At 44.0% G+C, this 23,956-nt stretch overlaps 1 protein-coding gene across 5 annotated transcripts in view; it reads left to right on the top strand.

Annotated features, from left to right (window-relative positions):
- The window catches only part of LOC115165820 (signal peptide, CUB and EGF-like domain-containing protein 3), a 113,856-nt gene that overhangs the window by 65,714 nt on the left and 24,186 nt on the right, over positions 1-23,956 (top strand). For 3 of the 5 annotated variants that reach the window (XM_029719225.1, XM_029719226.1, XM_029719223.1), the window contains exons 5-7: positions 10,355-10,501; positions 11,445-11,561; positions 21,495-21,542. In XM_029719225.1, coding sequence (XP_029575085.1) covers positions 10,355-10,501; positions 11,445-11,561; positions 21,495-21,542 — 312 coding nt within the window. The remainder of the gene's footprint in view (positions 1-10,354; positions 10,502-11,444; positions 11,562-21,494; positions 21,543-23,956) is intronic. The other 2 variants (XM_029719228.1, XM_029719227.1) reach the window with 1 other exon arrangement.

Below are 23,956 nucleotides of genomic sequence, written 5' to 3'. Positions count from 1 at the left end.
CCCGAGAGCAACATCCCCACAGTGAAGCATGGTGGTGGCAACCTCATGCTGTGGGGATGTTTTTCATCGGCAGGGACTGGGAAACTGGTCAGAATTGAAGGAATGATGGATGGCGCTAAATACAGGGAAATTCTTGAGGGAAACTTGTTTCAGTCTTCCAGATATTTGAGACTGGGACAGATGTTCACCTTCCAGCAGGACAATGACCCTAAGCATACTGCTAAAGCAACACTCGAGGGGTTTAAGGGGAAACATTTAAATGTCTTGGAATGGCTTAGTCAAAGCCCAGACCTCAGTCCAATTGAGAATCTGTGGTATGACTTAAAGATTGCTCTACACCAGCGGAACCCATCCAACTTGAAAGGAGCTGGAGCAGTTTTGCCTTGAAGAATGGCGAAAATCCCAGTGGCTAGATGTGCCAAGCTTATAGAGACATACCCCAAGAAACTTGCAGCTGTAATTGCTGCAAAAGGTGGCTCTACAATGTATTGACTTTGGAGGGGTGAATAGTTTTGCACGCTCAAGTTTTCAGTTTTTTTGTCTTATTTCTTGTTTGTTTCACAATAAAAAATATTTTGCATCTTCAAAGTGGTAGGCATGTTGTGTAAATCAAATGAAACAAACCCCCCAAAAATCCATTTTAATTCCATGTTGTAAGGCAACAAAATAGGAAAAAATGCCAAGGGGTGTGAATACTTTCGCAAGCCACTGTATATGCCTTAAGCAGTGGTTGTTGTGGGCAGCAGGTAACCTAGCGCTTAGAGCTTTGGGCCAGTAACTGAAAGGGACACCTTCAGTGGGGTGAGTTGGGATATGCAACAACACATTTCCAATTCAGACATGTGTATAATACACACCCACCTAATTATTATTCTATACCTACACTGATAATTATAATCTCCTAGAGCAGGTGTTCTGTGGGAACTCATTACAGACGAGAACAGTGATAGAACTTTTAATGAGTGTTAGAATAATACCTCACACTCCCAATCACACAATCAAACTGATAACAGGTGCTTCATGGCACCAGGCCGAGGCAAAGCGCGATACAGTGCCTGATGGTTTGGTTTAAATATAGAAATAGGAAATGACACCCACACATACTTGTTCACTGAACTCAATGTAGTCTCAGTATATCAGGTTTAGAGAGAGGGCCTTGAGAGCAGTTTGATATCCACTAATAATACCACTCTATTTGCTATATTTTTGAAGTGTGTCAGACGTTTACCACTAAATTCACATCCAGCCATTTCTAGTCAACTACCAGACCATGGGTACAACCAATGAATTTCTAATAATCTCTTTCCTTAACTGTAGAACATGAGTGTCCTTGCCGTTCCTGGAAATGTTTATTTTGCCATTGAAAACCTCTTCCTGTGGTTGGAGCTTTCATTAGCTTCCCAGGGGGGTTGTTGCCCCTTTTGCAATGAGACTTGCTGGCAGTGTCTCTCGTCTTGTCTATCATACACACGCGCGTGCGCACACACACGCATACACAAACAGACGCATGCGTACACACACATACAGACGGATCTGAACACACACGAACACACACAAGTTTTTAATTGACTTTAGCTTTAGGCCCGGTTCTATTATAGCATTTGGATGCAGAACACGCCATGTGTACTTCAGGACATCATGTCCAGCCATAACTGCAGCGGTTCATAGAATTTTGCAGTCAATGTGATGAATCCATTACACATGGTGGCATCATATACGCAGTTAGTTTTGCTGCTTCACTGCAGCTAGCCGGCTACATTCGTTTAGTATGATAAAAGCTGAGATTGGTGGCAGTGATCCCTGACTTTGAAAATTCTTTATCACTAGGGGACATGTAAAACACTTCCTTAACAAAGTAGCAGCTAATGTTCCCTAATTTCTATCACTAATTTATCTGCATTACCGTGGAGAGTGTCAGGTGCTTGTTTTATACATTGCACACAGGACTTTCTGTTACTGTTATTGGGACAGTCTTATTTTCTATTTCTGCTTCTTTTCTGAAGCATTGACACATTATATTTATTCTTAATATATAATAGGGCATGCCATGGCTGGCTATGGCAGTCGTGGGAAAAGAGAAGCCTATATTTCTCCTGTCTGGTGTCCCTACTTTGAAGGGCTTGTATTGTCGTTCTTGGAGCTGTGTCTCAGCATGTCTGCTTGCCTGTCTGGCTGTATGCTAGCCGCGGAGCTGTTTTTACAAGTGCAGGAGTGGCTGCTCCATTGCTCTGCAGCCCGACCGTATAACTAGTCTATTTTCCTATTCTGGGGAACGTCCCGCACTCCCATGGCTACCTATTAAGTCTCACCATTAGTCCAGCATCAAAGACTGTTTCTTCAGGACACCTACAGTTCAGGACGCTCCACCTCTTCTCCATTCTCTGTCTTTTTCTCTCCCTCCCGCTTTCATATGTTTTCTCTCTTGCTCTTTCTTTATAAATTCTCTCACTCTCATCCTCTCACTCTCTGCCTTCTCTCTCCTTACTCTCCCTCCCTCCCTCACTCACTCACTCACTCACTCACTCGCTCACTCACTCACTCTCTCTCTCTCTCTCTCTCTCTCTCCCTTTCTCTCTCTCCCCCTCCCTCTCTCTCTCTCTCTCTCTCTCTCGCTCTCTCTCCCTCTTTCTCCCCCTCATGCTCTCTCCTCCTCCCCCTCACTCTTTCCCTCTCTCCTTCTCCCCCTCTCTCTCTCTTCCTCTCGCTCTCCTTCTCTCTGTCTCTAAATTACCTTCAGTTGCTACCCCCTCTTTGTCTAGACTGGGCTTTCATAGGCCCCATGGCTCCCCACGCTTGAAGAAATATATACCTGCTGTACATCAGTGGCTTGGGCTCTAGCAAATTCTGGCTGCCCTACTGCTGAATCCTCCATACTTCTTTTGTGGCAGACATCCCTTTTCATATTGCGGTTTTGTTGAAGGCCATCTCTAAGCTAACCGGGCCAGCATGCCGCAGTGGACTGCCTTAGTGCCAGTGGGATTTTTCCACTAACGCTTTTCTGTCATTGCTTTACCCAGAGGGCCAGCATGAATCATGTCTCCCTCTCCTCTCTGGTCTACCTTTGATTTCAAGAAGAATGTGGCTTTGAAATAACATATCTCTTTTTATTACAGAGAGAGGATAGTTTCCTTTATTTGTGCAGGCATGCTATCCTTCTGGTGTGTTGTGTAGCTTTATGTTGTTCTGTGTTCTTCTCTGTCGGTGGAGGGGGATAATGGATAAGCTTGGTCTGCTGGGAGAGGAGAGGTGACCTTGAAGTGATGAGAGGAGGAGTGAGGGGGAGAGGGGCATGTCCCACAGCAGGTGCTGCAGAATATACTCATATATACTGTAGATGGATGCAGTCACACACACACACACACACACACACACACACACACACACACACACACACACACACACACACACACACACACACACACACACACACACACAGTATGCACACAGAAATGCACATACTGTATACAATAAATAACACAAAGACATACACACCATCAACAGAAACAATGATAAGAGCAACCCCAATAACAACAACATCAACAGCAACAATAAAGAATGTATGCACCCACAGGTAGAAAAGCAGAGTCACAGAATAAGTCAGGTCTAATCTAGTCTGTTACACCAAAAGTATTTAAACCACTTGGCTATACTATAGTTAGGATCATTAGGAAACTATGCAAGGATTGTTTTGGAAACACAGCTATAGAATGTAAATTAACATGTCATTAGGTTTGTTGGTAGCTCAGGTGTCTGTCATCCTAACCACAGACATGCAAATGTATCCTGTAGGAAAATATCATTCCACGATCAACTGCCACCTTCCCTGGCTGAGACCATTTATGCCCTGTCTCTCTTCCCAGTGAGGGAATGTTGCTGCTTCTACTATTAGGCCTTCGGGAGTTGAAGGGAACCAACGGTTGGCAGAAGGGCCCAAACAGTAACGCTTGGCTCAGTGGGCTGGCTCTGCTGTCTCTCTTTGGGGGCATCTGCTTGCCATCGGGACAGCGCTGTGCCGTGACGTGGACCCACTGGACGCCCTGTCACTTCCCGGCCCATGGCACCTCGGCCCGGTCCAGACTCCCTCTCCGCCTTTTCCAATTCTGACATCTTTATCCTCCTGTGAAAAGTTTTAATGGCCTATTATCTATGATGAAGGAATGCTGCTTTAATTGCCTGATGGCTCCATGTTTAGGCCCTGCTCCCAGTGGCGCCGTGTCAAGACCATGGGCCTTCCCTCTCCCTTCCAGGGGCTTCTGTCCTGTATGACGGAGTCTGGGGTCATACAACAAGCCTTCCTGTCACCAGCCCAAACACTTAGACTGACTACGCCTATAAAACCCCAGCATGTCCTATCACTTTACAATCTATTGTGTGGGACTCTCCAAATCAAATCAAATACATTATATTTGTCACATGTGCCGAATACAACGGGTGTAGACCTTAAAGTGAAATGCTTACTTACAAGCCCTTAACCAACAATGCAGTTTAAGGAAAATACCTAAAAAAATAAGAAATAAAACTAACAAGAGCAGCAGTAAAATAACAATAGCGAGGCTATATACAGGGGGTACCGGTACAGAGTCAATGTGTGGGGGCACCGGTTAGTCAAGGTAATTGAGGTAGTATGTACAGGTAGGTAGAGTTATTAAAGTGACTATGCATAGATAATAACAGAGAGTAGCAGCAGCGTAAAGAGGGGGGTGGGTAGCCATTTGATTAGATGTTTAAGGAGTCTTATGGCTTGTGGGTAGAAGCTGTTAAGAAGCCTCTTGGACCTAGACTTGGCACTCCGGTACCGCTTGCCATGCGGTAGCTGGAGTCTTTGACAATTTTTAGGGCCTTCCTCTGACACCGCGTGGTATAGAGGTCCTGGATGGCAGGAAGCTTGGCCCCAGTGATGTACTGGGCTGCAAGCACTACCCTCTGTAGTGCCTTGCAGTCGGAGGCCAAGCAGTTGCCATACCAGGCAGTGATGCAACCCGTCAAGATGCTCTCGATGGTGCAGCTGTAAAACCTTTTGAGGACCTGAGGACCCATGCCAAATCTTTTCAGTCTCCTGAGGGGGAATAGGTTTTGCCGTACCCTCTTCACGACTGTGCTTGGACCATGTTAGTTTGTTGGTGATGTGGACACCAAGGAACTTGAAGCTCTCAACCTGCTCCACTACAGCCCCATCGATGAGAATAGGGGCATGCTCGGTCCTCCTTTTCCTGTAGTCCACAATCCTTTGTCTTGATCACGTTGAGGGAGAGGTTGTTGTCCTGGCACCACACTGCCAGGTCTCTGACCTCCTCCCTATAGGCTGTCTCGTCATTGTCCGTGATCAGGCCTACCACTGTTGTGTCATCAGCAAACTTAATGATGGTGTTGGAGTCGTGCCTGGCCGTAAAGTCATGAGTTAACAGGGAGTACAGGAGGGGACTGAGCATGCAACCTTTTTCCCCTGTTTGAGGATCAGCGTGGTGGATGTGTTGTTACCTACCCTTAGCACCTGGGGGCGGCCCGTCAGGAAGTCCAGGATTCAGTTGCAGAGGGAGGTGTTTCGTTCCAGGGTCCTTAGCTTAGTGATGAGCTTTGAGGACACTATGGTGCATTCTCACATAGGTGTTCCTTTCGTCCAGGTGGGAAAGGGCAGTGTGGAGTGCAGTAGAGATTGCATCATCTGTGGATCTTTTGGGGCAGTATGCAAATTGGAGTGGGTCTAGGGTTTCTGGAATAATGGTGTTGATGTAAGCCATGACCAGCTTTTCAAAGCACTTCATGGCTACAGACGTGAGTGCTACGGGTCGGTAGTCATTTAGGCCAGTTACCTTAGTGTTCTTGGGCACAGGGACTATGGTGGGCTGCTTGAAACATGTTGGTATTACAGATTCAGACAGGGAGAGGTTGAAAATGTCAGTGAACACCCTTGCCAGTTGGTCAGCGCATGCTCGTAGTACACGTCCTGGTAATCCATCTGGCCCTGCGGCCTTGTGAATGTTGACCTGTTTAAAGGTCTTACTCACATCGGCTGTGGAGAGCGTGATCACACAGTTGTCTGGAACAGCTGATGCTCTCATGCATGTTTCAGTGTTACTTGCCTCGAAGCGAACATAGAAGTAATTTAGCTCATCTGGTAGGCCCGTGTCACGGATATGCTTCCCTTTGTAGTCTGTAATAGTTTGCAAGCCCTGCCACATCCGACGAGCGTCGGAGCTGGTGTAGTACAATTCGATCTTAGTCCTGTGTTGACGCTTTGCCTGTTTGATGGTTCGTTGGAGGACAAGGCGGGATTTCTTATCAGCTTCCAGGTTAGGGTCCCGCTCCTTGAACGCGGCAACTTTGCCCTTTAGCTCAGTTCGGATGTTGCCTGTAATCCATGGCTTCTGTTTGGGGTATGTACGTACAGTCACTGTGGGGACGACGTGATCAATGTACTTATTGATGAAGCCAGTGACTGATGTGGTCTACTCCTCAATGCCATTGGAAGAATCCCGGAACATATTCCATTCTGTCGAAAACAGTCCTGTAGCTTAGCATCTGCTTCATCTGACCACTTTTTTATTGACCGAGTCACTGGTGCTTCCTGCTTTAATTTTAGCTTGTAAAGCAGGAATCAGGAGGATAGAATTATGGTCAGATTTGCCAAAAGGAGGGCGAGGGAGAGCTTTCCAATACATGGCCCTAAAGTTTACTGACCAGGCCCTCATGTAGTTGGGAAGCGCTGGCGTGGAAGCTTTGTTCCAGGCGCCCAACTGTCTCCACCTCAGTGAGAATTGGGGACTACAGTATATAACATGTTTCTTCATTAGCTGAGGGTCACTTTCCACATGGGATCGTAGCCAATATTGTAGCCAAAGGTGGAAAGTTTCATCCTGCAAAACATTTGCAAATAAATAATTTACATAAACTAAAGACTGTCTTAATCCTACTATAACAGTCCAGGGGTATGATTGTACCCTATTCGTTTTACAACCTGTTGTATAATGCAGGTAGTAATAACAATTTCCTAAATTGCTCCATTTAGTTGACAGTGTTAATGAAGTGCTATAAGAGGAACGAGTGTTAGTGTAGAATGGCCCATAAAGGCACATTGTGTTTAGTTCCAGATGAATCTAAAGGACTACGTTAGAGGGGTGTAACTGTGGTTACTGATGGGGTCTGAACATTGAGACAAACAGAAGCGTTCTCCAGGCAACAAGTCTAGGCCTATTTCTCCACTCATTATATCCTGTCCTCTTCTATTTCTCTTTTTTTTGGAGGGAAGTGTCCCTGTACTGTAATTGTCAGAGATGCACATAAAATTATTGTATTATTGGAAGCTCTTGAGAAGTCTCCAAATGGCCTTGTTTTTGTTTCTTTTACTGTGTTCCGGTGCACTTTAAAGGCCTTAGCCTTGAGCCTGAACAGTATTGTGTCTGGAGCTGGGAGGGAGATGGGGATTATAGATGGCAGTATTTTAGCTTTGGGCTGCTGAGGTGGCACTGCAGGACAGTAGTCCTTGAGTTACAAGCCTCTCCTGAGTGTCTGGTGGGCAGGTCATGACCTGTCTTGGTTGGATACTGCTGCTGTAGCTATGTCGCTTCTGGGGAAAAGCTTTCTCTTTCCTGCTGTTCTTTGCATCTAATTGCCGGGTGTTATTTTTTCCACCGTGAATTTATTTAGTCAGTAGTTTTCGATGATCGCTGTCCTTGTTCAATTGTGTGAGAACAAATGTCCAGTCTGTCCCCTGGTAACCATTTGGAAGGTTCCCCTCTGGCTCCATGATTTTAACAGATATTGCTTATCCAGCGATCCGTCTATAAAGTGCCCTGTGATATTTTTTATTGGCTTCTACATATAAAGTTATGTTTCATGGGTCAAAGGCTTGTTTTAGTGGACTGGCGGTGTTTGCAATCCGCAGTCCTATTCTTTGCTTCACAACTTTCCCCAGCTCACTTCTCCACGGGCCGTTTTTTTCTTTCTACGTCCCTATTATTTATTTATATTTCATTTCTCAACAAGAGACCTCGCATAAATTATAATAGCTGTAGTAATAATAATAAAAAATGTCTGTATTTGGCAGCCAGTTGAACGGAACCACAAAGTGTTGTTCCATAGCTTGGCCAGGGAGAAAAGGGCTATTGTGTCAACACTTAGGCTTTTCTAGGTCCTCAGAGAGAGAGCAGGGCCAGGTTTTGGCCCTAGCCCCACCCGCTATTGATGGATGAGTCTGCGGTATTAGGGGACAGGGGTCTCATATACTGTAGGTGGGGAGAGAGTGGGGGGATTTTGGGGGATGCACATTGTGACACTGGTAAGTGAACTGGAGTCTCTTAGGGGCTGCCAAGTGGGAAACTCTATCCCTCTGTCTGTGTGTTGGGTTCGCCTCCCCCTCAGACAGACACGGAGCAGTGGGAAAGGACCGTTAAGTTTCCCCTCGCACTGACCTCCTGAGGTTTGCTGCACCTTAAAGAGGGTGTGTTGTTATATGGTCAGTGGAGTCCAGTCATCATCCCTGTATTTACTGTGTCTCAATGGCCGTGGTGGTGGAATGGTGTTTTTGTTCAGAGTTGACCCTCTGTCCTAGGACTGTTTTTGCACTCAATGTCTGATTGCTCAGCCTCTCCCATCTTTCTGCCTTCGCCATCACCCTTTTTTACATATCAGGAAAGCACAAGCAGAGAAGTCTGTCAGAAGGGCTGAAGCCTGACATCCTATCACCTCTTAACAGGCTTGAGGTGATGGACAGCACTAATGCGAGACATCAACATCGCCTATGATTCTTGCATCGTCAACTAGATAAAAAGTAGAGAGGGACTGGAAGTATATCTGTCTCTCTGACGTCAGCCCTAACTTACTAAGTGAAACTAAATAAAAGGTCCGGTGCAGTTTGTTGGCAGAACACGTGGAAAACAAGAGGGTGTAATTAAAAGAAGCCTATTTAGGCAGGTGTTAAAGTACATAAATAAGTCATTCAGGATAATACAAGGCTCTGAATCTTTGCCATGATTCGTCGACACATTTACACATACTGATAGCATTTTCCCATATGTCCACAGGGCAGTCACATGAACACACCGTAGAATGATTGTCTTTGTACAGAACAGTGCCGTCCTCTATGGCATGTCATTTATAATACTACTACTACTAATAATAATATGCCGTTTTGCAGACACCTTTATCCAAAGCAACGTTCATAGTTTATGCATACTTTTTCATATGGGTGGCCTGTAAGAATGACGTGGGGCTCATTGGGCCTTATGTGCTTACATGCATGTACACATGCAAACAAAAATGAGATTTACAATATTCATGTGTGTGACTAGAACAGTATACAGCTCTGAAGTGTAGACCCAAACATCCTTCTGAGAGTCAGCAGGTCCAGTGAGTCTCAATTGAGACATCTTCCTGCCTGGGTTGCATCATGAATGGCACCCTATTCCCTACATAGGCCACTACTATGGACCAAAGCCCTACGGGCCCTAGTCAAAAGTAGTAAACTTAATAGGGAATAGGGTGCCATTTGTAAGTCAACCGCCGTGTCTGCTCACCATATAGAGGAAGAAGGGTGGGGGATGAGAGATGGGTTTGGTTTCTAATGAGACAGTGGGTTTGGGGCTTGTCACTGCATCTGTAATAGTGACATTATCTCACATCGCATGGGGCAAAATCTCAGCTCTGATCCCTGAAGGTGTCACCCGTAATACATAGTGGCATAACAGATGTGCCACTGACTTCTGTTATAATTTATAACACAAGTGAGACTTGGAATGGAATCCTCTTGAGTTGCAGATGTGTTGAATAAGTGACTTTCATACATTTATACATGAGATAAAAATGATGTATCTGCATGGCACTTTGAGAGTAGCTTTGAATAGCTAAAACACTCAGATATTGTGAGATGACTTTATATAATGGAGGCCAACAAAAGCATCCCTTTGTTGTGTTTAGACTCATAACGGATCCACGCATCCACAGAAACCGGACCCATTTTAACTGAACCAAAGCATAGTGGTTAGAGTGTGGTAAACCTCTGAAAATAGATGTGTTTTTTAGGCCTCTCCGCTCCGACCGAGCCCTTCTTGCCTCGAAGCTTGAAGAATTTGTCTGCGAGTTAAAATGTCTACTTCTGTTTGTTAGGGATTACCTCACTTATGCTTACAGGACTACAAGATCAACTCCTGGTGGGAGTTTGATCTGTTCTTTAGGCGTGCTAGTTTTTATAGCCTGACACAATGCAGTGTGTTCTAACAGGCTATCATCCACCCTGGAGATTTACATGTGTGTGTATTCAGTCATGTAAGGGGGCGTGGCATCGGGAAAAGGAGTAGTACCTAGTACGTGTTGGAAACTCTGATCAGGTCACCTCTAACTCATGTTCTTTTCCCTGTAGCGCGACCAGAGGGCACCAAGGAGGGCCCCACCTGCATGGATAAGAACCATGGCTGTGCTCACATCTGCCGGGAGACACCAAAGGGAGGCATCGCCTGCGAGTGCAGGCCTGGCTTCCAGCTCACCAGGAACATGAGGGACTGCAAGTGTAAGTGTGAACCCCCCCCCAAATCAACCCTCATACCCACCTTCATTACTCTACACAATGTGCACATTGGCACCACATGATGATCTGCTCTATCTTACATAGGTTTCTAACATGATAATACATGGTCTGTGTGGGGCCAACGTGTACATTGTGTAGAGTTATGAAGATGCTACCATCCAACAGACGCATCCAACAGATTTTCACACAGCGTCAGAAACAAAGCCATTTTACAGTGATTGTTTCCAAATTAAACTGGCAGTTTATCACACTAAATGATTTATAGCATCCGATAAGATAACCGACAGAACTGGAGTAACTAAGGGAGTGGGTAGCAGGTTTCTGAGAAAGAGCCGTTGTGATGGACAGCACACACTTCCTGTTGCCTTGCAACAGGGCTCGTCCTGTCAGGGCTGGGGTCGGGGCTGATGGGGGATTTGCCTGTGTTTGAATAAGGATTGGAGAAGTGTTATTCTACATGTTTTGGTAGATAGCCCAGGAAAAGGCCAAAAGGCACAGGGGTAGTGGTGTGCAGACTGGATGGCGGTGGAAGCCTTGGCTCTGTCATCACAGGTGTATTCAGAGTGCTAATGTCGACACTCAACACACCACAAACTCACAGTGTAACTGACACCCAGATTCGTCTTTTTGAACAATTATGAACGTTCCAATTTTTCTGTGTCACTCTGAAGAACCAGTATTCTCATTCCAAAGTGGAACTAGTGTCTTCTAGTGAGAATGAAACTCTGAAGTCAATCAGCTCCGCTCCATTAAGTAGGCGACGATTTAGTGGTGTGAGATCCTTCATACCAAGGTGTGAACGGGAGAAGTTTCTAAACATCTTCATCACACTGAGGTTGAGAGGGTGATGATGTCGCAGCACACCTCCAGGCATGGATGACAGTACATCATGTCCCTATTGCTTTAACTGTGTGCTCCTCGGCAGTGACCTGTAACTACGGCAACGGGGGTTGCCAGCACATCTGTGAGGAGACGGACCACGGCCCCAGATGTGCGTGTCACATGAAGTTTGCCCTGCAAACCGACGAAAAGACATGTGTAGGTGAGTCAGCTCACATTTGATGGGTTGTGGAGGAGAATTGAGTAAAGGATGTGATCTGCATGTACTGAATCATTCATCTCCATAGTCTTAGTCACACATTACCAGGCTACTCCGGAGGCAATGTTGAGCTTTATATGACTGCATACAACTCCTTTCACTTAGATTGACAAGTACCTATTTTATGTCCAAGTCTCTACTGCTGCTTCTTCTCTCACACACAAAATGCAAAATGCTTCCATTCTCTGCTGGTGCTGGTGGTGCTGCAGTCTACAGCTGTGACACCTCTCTCTCTCTCTCTCTCTCTCTCTCTCTCTCTCTCTCTCTCTATGCGGCTGCATTTGCTTTGTTCTGTTGTCTCTCCCTGCTTCGCTGGACAGTGTGTTTCCTATGGTTCTTCTTCATCACCCTATGCAGCCATACACAGCTCCTCTTTCAGACCTAGGGTCAACTCCTCAATGATGTAACACTGAAACCCAACCTTAACCTTCATTGACGTGTTACTGTTATTTGCTGTGGTTGACATTGACTAATTAAATAGAGGCTGTGTAGAATGATTTTTAGTTCAGCGCTTGTCATTTTGAAAGTGAACTGAGGCTGTGTGTAGGCTGGTTGGCTGGTTTGTAGTGCTGAGCGATTAACCAAAATGTCAGATATTTTTCAATTTTTAAACAACTACACAGCACTTGGAAAGTATTCAGACCCCTTGACTTTTTCCACATTTTGTTATGTTACAGCCTTATTCTAAAATGGATTAAATGCAAAAAAAATCCTCATCAATCTATACACAATACTCCATAATAACAAAGCAAAAACAGGTTTTTAGACATTTTTGCAAATGTATTAAAAATAAAAAACATTATTCTGACCCTTTGCTATGAGACTCGAAATTGAGGTGCATCCTGTTTTCATTGATCCTCCTTGAGATGTTTCTACATCTTGATTGGAGTCCACCTGTGGTAAATTCAATTGATTGGACATTAGGCACACACCTGTCTATATAAGGTCCCACAGTTGACGGTGCATGTCAGAGCAAAAAGGAATTGTCCGTAGAGCTCCGAGACAGGATTGTGTCGAGGCAAAGATCTGGGTAAGGGTACCAAAACTTGTATGCAGCATTGAAGGTCCCCAAGAACACAGTGGCCTCCATCATTCTTCAATGGAAGAAGTTTGGAACCACCAAGGCTCTTCCAATAGCTGGCCGCCCGACCAAACTGAGCAATCGGGGGAGAAGGGCCTTGGTCAGGGAGGTGACCAAGAACCTGACAAAGCTCCAGAGTTCCTCTGTGGAGATGGGAGAACCTTCCTGAAGGACAACCATCTCTGCAGCACTCCACCAATCAGGCCTTTATGGTAGAGCAGCCAGACGGAAGCCACTCCTCAGTAAAAGGCACATGACAGCCCGCTTGGAGTTTGCCAAAAGGCACCTAAAGGACTCTCAGACCATGAGAAACAATATTCTCTGGTCTGATCCACAGACGATGCAATCTCTATTGCACTACATACTGCCCTTTCCCACCGGGACAAAAGCAACACCTATATGAGAATGCAATTCATTGAGAACAACTTACCATTCAACACCATAGTGCCCTCAAAGCTCATCACTAAGCTAAGGACCCTGGGACTAAACACCTCCCTCTGCAACTGGATCCTGGACTTCCTGATGGGCCGCCCCCAGGTGCTAAGGGTAGGTAACAACACAACTGCCATGCTGATCCTCAACACGGGGGCCCCTCAGGGGTGCGTACTCAGCCCCCTTCTGTACTCCCTGTTCACTCATGACTTTACGGCCAGGCACGACTCCCAACACCACCATTAAGTTTGCCGATGACACAACAGTGGTAGGCCTGATCACTGACAACGACGAGACAGCCTATAGGGAGGAGGTCAGAGACCTGGCAGTGTGGTGCCAGGATAACAGCCTCTCCCTCAACGTGATCAAGACAAAGGAGATTATTGTGGACTACAGGAAAAGGAGGACCGAGCACGCCCCCATTCTCATCGATGGGGCTGTTGTGGAGCCTATCATGGTCCAAACACACCAAGACAGTCGTGAAGAGGGCATAACAATGCCTATTCCCTCTCAGGAAACTGAAAAGATTTGGCATGGGTCCTCAGATCCTCAGAAAGTTCTACAGCTGCATCATCGAGAGCATCCTGACTGGTTGCACCACTGCCTGGTATGGAACCTGCTTTGATTTGATTTGATTTTGATTTGATGAAACCACGAATGAACTCTTTGGCCTGAATGCCAAGCATCATGTCTGGAGGAAACCTGGCACCATCCCTACGTTGAAGCATGGTGGTGGCAGCATCATGCTGTGGAGATGTTTTTCAGCGACAGGGACTGGGAGACTATTCAGGATCCAGGGAAAGATGAACGGAGCAAAATACAGAGAGCTCCTTGATGGAAACCTGCTCCAGAGTGCTCAGGACCTCAGACCGGGGCGAAGGTTCACCTTCCAACAGGATAACGACCCTAAGCACACAGCCAAGACAACGCAAGAGTGTCTTCAGGACAAGTCTCTGAATGTCCTTGAATGGCCCAGCCAGAGCCCGGACTTGAACCCGATCGAACATCTCTGGAGAGGCCTGACAGAGCTTGAGAGGATCTGCAGAGAAGGATGGTATAAACTCCCCAAATACAGGTGTGCCAAGCTTGTAGCCTCATACCCAAGAAGACTCAAGGCTGTAATCGCTGCCAAAGGTGATTCAACAAAGTACTGAGTAAAGGGTCTGAATACTTATGTTAATGTCATATAAACTGTTTTTGCTTCGTCATTATGGGCAATTGTGTGTAGATTGATGCGGAGAAAAACAATTTAATACATTTTAGAATAAGGCTGTAATGTAACAAAATGTGTAAAAAGTCAAGGGGTCTGAATACTTTCCGAATGCACTGTAATTGACTGATGTCGTTTCCATGATTTGAATTCCATTTTGTACGTTATTTTTTCTTTGAGCTCGATGCTCAGTTTCTGTGAGCTCGATACTCCGTTTCTGTAGAGATAAATCAGATCAAGCCCTACTGTGCGTTGTAGTAGTTGTAGTTTCCAACAGGACAATATTCTACATAGAGCAGAAAATGTGGTCATTAACTACAATGACCATAATCCATTGCGCGCCCGCTTACTTGTCCAGGCCTTGTTGACGGAGTTGGAGAAAAGAGTGAGCGTACGAGAGGGTTGTAAATCAGTTGCTTTGCGAGGTATCTCTACCTGAAAATACATGATCTAGTGATTGATAGTTGGTATTCAGAGGTCGTAAAAGTATGCTGTATTTACTTTGAAGAACTACAAAATAGTGTTTTAGTCAGACAGCAGCTCTATAGAGATGATGACTTAGAATGAAATAATAAAATCATAAAATAAAACAAATATTTTATTAAAGTAAAGTAATGTGAAAAAATGATGCTTAATAAGTGATAAGTAGTAATGGGCAGTCAGTACCATCATGGGACTTTTATTAATTGTTTTATTCTGTGTTGTTACAGCATTCAACCCACATAGTTTTATTCTGTGTTGTTACAGCATTCAACCCACATAGTTTTATTCTGTGTTGTTACAGCATTCAACCCACATAGTTTTATTCTGTGTTGTTACAGCATTCAACCCACATAGTTTTATTCTGTGTTGTTACAGCATTCAACCCACATAGTTTTATTCTGTGTTGTTACAGCATTCAACCCACATAGTTTTATTCTGTGTTGTTACAGCATTCAACCCACATAGTTTTATTCTGTGTTGTTACATCATTCAACCCACATAGTTTTATTCTGTGTTGTTACAGCATTCAACCCACATAGTTTTATTCTGTGTTGTTACAGCATTCAACCCACATAGTTTTATTCTGTGTTGTTACAGCATTCAACCCACATAGTTTTATTCTGTGTTGTTACTGTCACGTCCTGGCCAGTATATAAGGTTAATTGTTTGTAGTTTGGTCAGGGCGTGACAGAGGGTATTTGTTTTATGTGGTTCAGGGTGGTGTGTTTGGTTTAAGGGTGTTTGTTTTAGTAATTCCGGGTGTTGGTTTGTTTAGGTATTTCTATGTGGAGTCTAGTATGTCTGTTTCTATGTCTGGTGAATTGGTGTTGGGACTCTCAGTTGAAGGCAGGTGTTTTCTATCTGCCTTTGATTGAGAGTCTCATAAATTAGGGTGTGTTTGTGTTTGTGTTTTGTGGGTGATTGTTCTGTGTAAAGCCCTATGCTTTGCCAGACTGTTATTTGTTCGTCTTCGTATTTTGTTATTTTGTATGTTCATTCTTATAGTAAATAAAAGTCAAGATGAGCATTCACGTACCTGCTGCATATTGGTCCACATTTTCTGATGACGATTTCGCACTATCGTCAGAGGACGAAGACAAGCGTGACAGTTACAGCATTCAACCCACATAGTTTTATTCTGTGTTGTTACAGCATTCAACCCACATAGTTTTATTCTGTGTTGTTACAGCATTCAACCCACATAGTTTTATTCTGTGGTGTTACAGCATTCAACCCACATAGTTTTATTCTGTGTTGTTACAGCATTCAACCCACATAGTTTTATTCTGTGGTGTTACAGCATTCAACCCACATAGTTTTATTCTGTGGTGTTACAGCATTCAACCCACATAGTTTTATTCTGTGGTGTTACAGCATTCAACCCACATAGTTTTATTCTGTGGTGTTACAGCATTCAACCCACATAGTTTTATTCTGTGGTGTTACAGCATTCAACCCACATCGTTTTATTCTGTGGTGTTACAGCATTCAACCCACATAGTTTTATTCTGTGGTGTTACGGCATTCAACCCACATAGTTTTATTCTGTGGTGTTACGGCATTCAACCCACATAGTTTTATTCTGTGTTGTTACGGCATTCAACCCACATAGTTTTATTCTGTGTTGTTACGGCATTCAACCCACATAGTTTTATTCTGTGTTGTTACAGCATTCAACCCACATAGTTTTATTCTGTGTTCTTACAGCATTCAACCCACATAGTTTTATTCTGTGTTCTTACAGCATTCAACCCACATAGTTTTATTCTGTGTTGTTACAGCATTCAACCCACATAGTTTTATTCTGTGTTGTTACAGCATTCAACCCACATAGTGTTACCCTTCTGTGTTCTTACAGCATTCAACCCACATAGTTTTATTCTGTGTTGTTACAGCATTCAACCCACATAGTTTTATTCTGTGTTGTTACAGCATTCAACCCACATAGTTTTATTCTGTGTTGTTACAGCATTCAACCCACATAGTTTTATTCTGTGTTGTTACAGCATTCAACCCACATAGTTTTATTCTGTGTTGTTACAGCATTCAACCCACATAGTTTTATTCTGTGTTGTTACAGCATTCAACCCACATAGTTTTATTCTGTGTTGTTACAGCATTCAACCCACATAGTTTATTCTGTGTTGTTACAGCATTCAACCCACATAGTTTTATTCTGTGTTGTTACAGCATTCAACCCACATAGTTTTATTCTGTGTTGTTACAGCATTCAACCCACATAGTTTTATTCTGTGTTGTTACAGCATTCAACCCACATAGTTTATTCTGTGTTGTTACAGCATTCAACCCACATAGTTTTATTCTGTGTTGTTACAGCATTCAACCCACATAGTTTTATTCTGTGTTGTTACAGCATTCAACCCACATAGTTTTATTCTGTGGTGTTACAGCATTCAACCCACATAGTTTTATTCTGTGTTGTTACAGCATTCAACCCACATAGTTTTATTCTGTGGTGTTACAGCATTCAACCCACATAGTTTTATTCTGTGGTGTTACAGCATTCAACCCACATAGTTTTATTCTGTGGTGTTACAGCATTCAACCCACATAGTTTTATTCTGTGGTGTTACAGCATTCAACCCACATAGTTTTATTCTGTGGTGTTACAGCATTCAACCCACATCGTTTTATTCTGTGGTGTTACAGCATTCAACCCACATAGTTTTATTCTGTGGTGTTACAGCATTCAACCCACATAGTTTTATTCTGTGGTGTTACAGCATTCAACCCACATAGTTTTATTCTGTGTTGTTACGGCATTCAACCCACATAGTTTTATTCTGTGTTGTTACGGCATTCAACCCACATAGTTTTATTCTGTGTTGTTACGGCATTCAACCCACATAGTTTTATTCTGTGTTCTTACAGCATTCAACCCACATAGTTTTATTCTGTGTTCTTACAGCATTCAACCCACATAGTTTTATTCTGTGTTCTTACAGCATTCAACCCACATAGTTTTATTCTGTGTTCTTACAGCATTCAACCCACATAGTTTTATTCTGTGTTGTTACAGCATTCAACCCACATAGTTTTATTCTGTGTTGTTACAGCATTCAACCCAAATAGTTTTATTCTGTGTTGTTACAGCATTCAACCCACATAGTTTTATTCTGTGTTGTTACAGCATTCAACCCACATAGTTTTATTCTGTGTTGTTACAGCATTCAACCCACATAGTTATATTCTGTGTTGTTACAGCATTCAACCCACATAGTTATATTCTGTGTTGTTACAGCATTCAACCCACATAGTTTTATTCTGTGTTGTTACAGCATTCAGCCCACATAGTTTTATTCTGTGTTGTTACAGCATTCAACCCACATAGTTTTATTCTGTGTTGTTACAGCATTCAACCCACATAGTTTTATTCTGTGTTGTTACAGCATTCAACCCACATAGTTTTATTCTGTGTTGTTACAGCATTCAACCACATAGTTTTATTCTGTGTTGTTACAGCATTCAACCCACATAGTTTTATTTTGTGTTGTTACAGCATTCAACCCACATAGTTTTATTCTGTGTTGTTACAGCATTCAACCCACATAGTTTTATTCTGTGTTGTTACAGCATTCAACCACATAGTTTTATTCTGTGTTGTTACAGCATTCAACCCACATAGTTTTATTCTGTGTTGTTACAGCATTCAACCCACATAGTTATATTCTGTGTTGTTACAGCATTCAACCCACATAGTTTTATTCTGTGTTGTTACAGCATTCAACCCACATAATGCGTACTGCATTTAATGAATAAAAATAAAATCTAAACCAAAAACCGTGATTATTTTTTAAATAATCGAACCGAAACCGAACCGACCTCAAAAAGCACAACTGGTTTGGGTGGCTGGTTGACTGGTTTGGTTGGCTGGTGTCGGTGGCTGGTCAGCTGGTTTGGGTGGCTGGTTGGCTGGTTTCAGTGGCTGGTTGGCTGGTGGTTAATTGGCTGTTGTAGGTCGCTGCTTGGCATGTTTGCTCAGTGTGTCTGGTTCTACCCTCTCCACCACGGTGCTGATGAGATCCAGACCCATGTCAAGGACTGGTCAGCCACCCTATCATTACTGCCGTACACTAGCGAGGCTGCCGGGACTCCACAAAGCCCGCTGTGGCCAAACTAGATGTCTGAGCCGCCATTACCAAGACCGAAAACATGTGCGCCTGATGTGACAGATTAGGGAGTTAGGGTCTTGGGTTTCCCTCCACAGGCTCTGGGGGTACAGTGGGTTGGAGTAGGGGGAGACGGGGGAGACGGGGGACAGGGAGGGGTGTTAGCAGCCCACTCTGCGGTTTAGTGCTAATGCGATCCATCTATCTGAGGGGCTATTAGTTAGTAAAACCACAATAAAATAAACAAACTGCCAAACCAGCCCCTGACGGCAGGCTGACTGACAGGATAATTGGGACTGCTTCAGCCAGACACGAACATTACTACAAGCAGACAGACAGGACAGACTGGAAGATGGAGACTCCGAGTGAAAATACATTTCCTCAGTGAAAATGTCACCAAATAAGGATGGGAGAGGGTTTTTGGAGAAGAAAGATGATAGCGGTAGTGGAGGATGATGGTTGACAAAACAACCAAAGCAATCTTTATGTAAGTTAGAGTATTCTGTTCATATAGCTTCAATATACATTCTAAACTACAGTAGTTTCATTGAACCGGGCTTCCACTTCAATGCTCTCAGTCCCATTAATGACACTGGAACAGAACCAACTAAACCGTTGTTGACCAAGAGTTGGCAATATGAACAGCACGGTGGGTTTTTGTTTAATGGATATCCCATTAAAAACGACACACTGTCGGTAGTCCAACAGTCTGTAGGTTTTAGTGGAATATCCATTAAGGCTGGTGTTTCATGTGCACTTTACCACATCTTCATTCTGTTGTCTCAGTCTCTCCACACAAACTCAATTACTATTCAACAATAACAGGTAACGACGCAGGCCTCTTTTATTTCAAACGGTTTGCCTTTTCATCTTTCCTATCTATCACTTTTAGTATGTTGTTGGGGCTTTAGAGTTTATAGTGCACGTCTCAAGACACACACACACACACACACACACACACACACACACACACACACACACACACACACGCACACACACACACACACACACACACACACATACACACGCCCACACATACACACGCACACACACACACACACACACACACACAAACACAAGTTGTATTAACACACCGTAATTCCCTCCTGGACTGGTCTCCAGTGTGTTTGCACATACTGCATGTTTCTGTAGAGCAAGAAAGTTAACAAAACAGAAAGGAGCAGCCATCATGTGGAAGTATTCAAGTGGTTCGTATAGCGAATCATAAACATCTCCAAATAGCAGGCAGAGGCAGACATGCTCACACACACACACACACACACAAATGTATATGGACATGCACTCACAATCACAAACACATGCATGCACAAAAGAGAGCACACACTCCACTTGCTGAAACGCACACACACATACATACTAACTTTTCAAGTGGTCCATACTGTATATCCATTCTTACATATTAACTTTTCAGGTCGTCCATACTGTATATCCATTCTTACATATTAACTTTTCAGGTCGTCCATACTGTATATCAATCAAATGTATTTATAAAGCCCTTCTTACATCAGCTGATGTCACAAAGTGCTGTACAGAAACCCAGCCTGTATCCACTCTTATGGTGGTTGTACATGGTTTTGACAGTGCTCTGTCTTTCTGTCTGGGGGCGTGGCCTAGCGGCATGGTTGTTGGGGCATGTTGGGATGCAGTCATGTTGGTATAATGGTGACAGTAGATGTAAACAGTGCATGCTGTGTGTGCCGTCTCCTCACTGAGGTAAAGAATCCTCAACGGTTCTCATGCCATGATTCTATGAAAACAGAGTGATATGGAACTGTGTGATCCCTCATTTACCTGAATGACATCAGAGGAATAAGAGATTGTAAGCACGTCGAGGAGAGTAGTGTCACACTCACACAACATAACACAACAGTAGCACCATGCTGTGTGACGTAACAACTCCCCCCCCCCCCCCAAATGCCTGCTAGCAAAGCATGAGGGTGAATCTGACTGTTTCTGACCTGCCTTTTCTTACTAACCACTAACTACCTTCTATAATGGCTTGTAGAGCTTGAACTAACTGAATGACACCCCTGGCGTTACCTCAAGTCTGCCTCCACCCTACAACTCTTGAATGCGTGGCTCTTGTATGTGCATGATGGCTTCTTTCTGCCTTTGTCGTTAGAGGTGACCCTCTTGTTCTAGAGAATGATCTATCATAGCCATTTTCTGGTTTGATTTAGAAAGTACACACCATTCTTTGGTCAGTCATTATCAGTAGCGCTGTGTATCAATAGTTTTGCCCTTGTGACAAATCAATGGTTTTCTGCAACTCCTCTGGGTGTTGATTCTGAGTGTCTCATCCAGTAGAAATAGATTACCTATATGATGTGTGTCATGAATATGCCTGCTGAGTCAACCAGCCCAGAAATGGGGTCAATTCCAGTGAAAAGTGTACCACTAATGTACAGTATTATATACATGCAGAATTATTCTCATGATGACATCACCGATGTTTGGCCCATGGTCCTAATTGGAGCACTAAAGCAGTGTTTTTGCAATGTATGTGTATGTGTGTGCAGGGGAGAGGAGTCTCCAGAACCAGGCAGCCCCACAGCTGTTCCCCAATGGTAAATATCTCTGTTCCTCTGGCTCCTCTCTGGGGGCTCCACTGACCATCTGACTCCTGTCTGCGCCCCTTCGTCCGTCTATGTGGGTGTGGGCTGTAGGCCGACCAACCCGGGGGAAACTAACTAACCTAACACACATTGCACCCCTCCCAAAGGGGCAGCATCCCTCTCTGACCCCTGACCTTTGACACCTTCCAACTTTCCTTGTCCATCTGTAAATGCACTTTCAATAACAATGGTAGCTGCCCATGTCAAACCATGCCTTTTCAAAACAACGCTGCTGTATTTGGAAGAAGGCTTCAACTTACCAGAACAAGACAGTTTGAGGAAAATGAAAGACAGGTAAGAGATATATGGGATGTATTGAATACTACAATATAGAGGCTTTAGACTTCCTGGAGCTGTATCATAGAACAGCCCTTCCCTACCTAGGGTTAATCCTTAGCCAATCTGTTCTGTCTGACCCTTTCATAAACGTGCTATGCCTTTCTTTTCATAGCTGTAAATGGATGTGCTGGTAATAGCTGGGCTAAGTGAATGGCCTGACTCAAAGTCCTCAACCTCTCTTCCAATTACTGTGATGGCTGTTTAGAAACAGGCCAAGGAAGGAGCCTGTGGTTTATTTGTGTTTTGATACAACTGCCATGAAGGGAATTAAGCCCTGTGCCGAGCAGCTATCCGTGGCCGGTTCTGAAATGCTATCACAGAGTATTAGTGCTTGAGAGGGAGCCACAGGCATGGCCATGACAGTCAGCCACACAATAGACGGAACACAGAATACCTCTTTGTTGTAAAGTTTCATGTAGGCCTACACCATCCAACTGTTTGGATGCACAGAATCACGTATTTTGGAAGTTATCATGTGCTGTAAATGTATGCCGTTACCTAGTGTGGAATGTATACTTCCACTTGGAGAAATGTACAGTACAGGTTTTATATTTCTTTCAAGATTTATCTGAACATTTAAGAGGGGGTGCATAGTATAGAAAAGTCACTCTTTCTCCATCAAACACAATATTATGATCAATTGTATTGAGAAACAATCAAATATTATTACATAACAATTCAAATCATGAAAAATACACTTCAACCCAGATTGTCTGCTGGATAAATTGTGCTGTTATGATCTGACAGAAATGCCAAGAAAAATAAGCACATAAATCTGTATAAATGAATCAGACAATAGGATGATGACAACCCCATATCAGAGAGATTTATGACTTAATTACAAAGCTCCAAATAGTGGGGGAACCTGATGAGAGAGGGGGAGAGAGAGAGCAAGAGAGAGAGAGAGACCGAAAGCGATAGAGGCACGTGCAGTGCATTCTCTAAGGAGATTCACTCTCAAGGTATTTTAAGAGAGATAAAGTCATTTTGTCTAAACTAATAGTAAAAGTAAGTTGTTACCATGGTTGCTCGTGCTCTCTGCCGGGGTTTCAGTCAGCTCAAACAGAGCTCAAAGAGCTTCCCTAAATGAGCCCAGAAATCAATACTGCCAAGCCAGACAAAAGCTCCCCCTTTGGTTGCTTTCAAAGCTAAGGTGGTAGAGGATGTTTGCAGACCATTTCAGGGGTTGTCATCATCCTATTGTATTTTTTTATTATTATTGAAAAAGTATTTACTACATTATTTAACTTCTTTCCAAGTAATCTTGTGTACTATTTTCATAATAACCCAATTCTAACTGCATGTCTGGTACTAGGTGAACTCAGAGGCTTGGATTTGGAAGAGTGTGTGTGTGTGGCTGGTCTGCCCACAGCTGTGGACGTGGCTGGTCTGCCCACAGCTGTGGACGTGTCTGGTCTGTCCACAGCTGTGGACGTGGCTGGTCTGCCCACAGCTGTGGACGTGGCTGGTCTGCCCACAGCTGTGGACGTGGCTGGTCTGCCCACAGCTGTGGACGTGTCTGGTCTGCCCACAGCTGTGGACGTGGCTGGTCCGCATCCAGAAAAGCCAACCCACACACATACCAGGGCTTGTGTCGCTCTATTCTTTTTTGGCAAGCCATAATCGTCATAAATGTTTCTTTACCCTCTTAACACATGATCATTACTGTTTTGTGTGGTAACTGCCCCACTAAGCATTTTGGAGGCATGTCGTGACAGTTCTGCATCACCGTGCCTGCCAACTCTCTATGCCTCACAGACAGTGTGCAATTTGAACAAACACACAGGCTGTGCCACTCATCACCACACAACACTACCGTGGTTCACTAGGAATGCTCTCTCTCTCTCTACCCCAGCGCAGAGCCCTTGGACTTTCACAGGATGGCTGAGCCATCGTCTTTCATTTACAGCCAGAGCCAGGCCCATGAAGGCCCATACCAGCAGAACACTGCCTGGGGTCTCTGTCATAGTGTTGCTGTGATACCACTGTCTATCACCAGAAGTGAAACGAGCAACAAATGCTTAAAC

Source organism: Salmo trutta, chromosome 28 (genome assembly GCF_901001165.1).
Source record: "Salmo trutta chromosome 28, fSalTru1.1, whole genome shotgun sequence".
Classification (NCBI taxonomy): domain Eukaryota; kingdom Metazoa; phylum Chordata; class Actinopteri; order Salmoniformes; family Salmonidae; genus Salmo; species Salmo trutta.
This window is presented reverse-complemented; position numbering and strand designations above follow the sequence as displayed.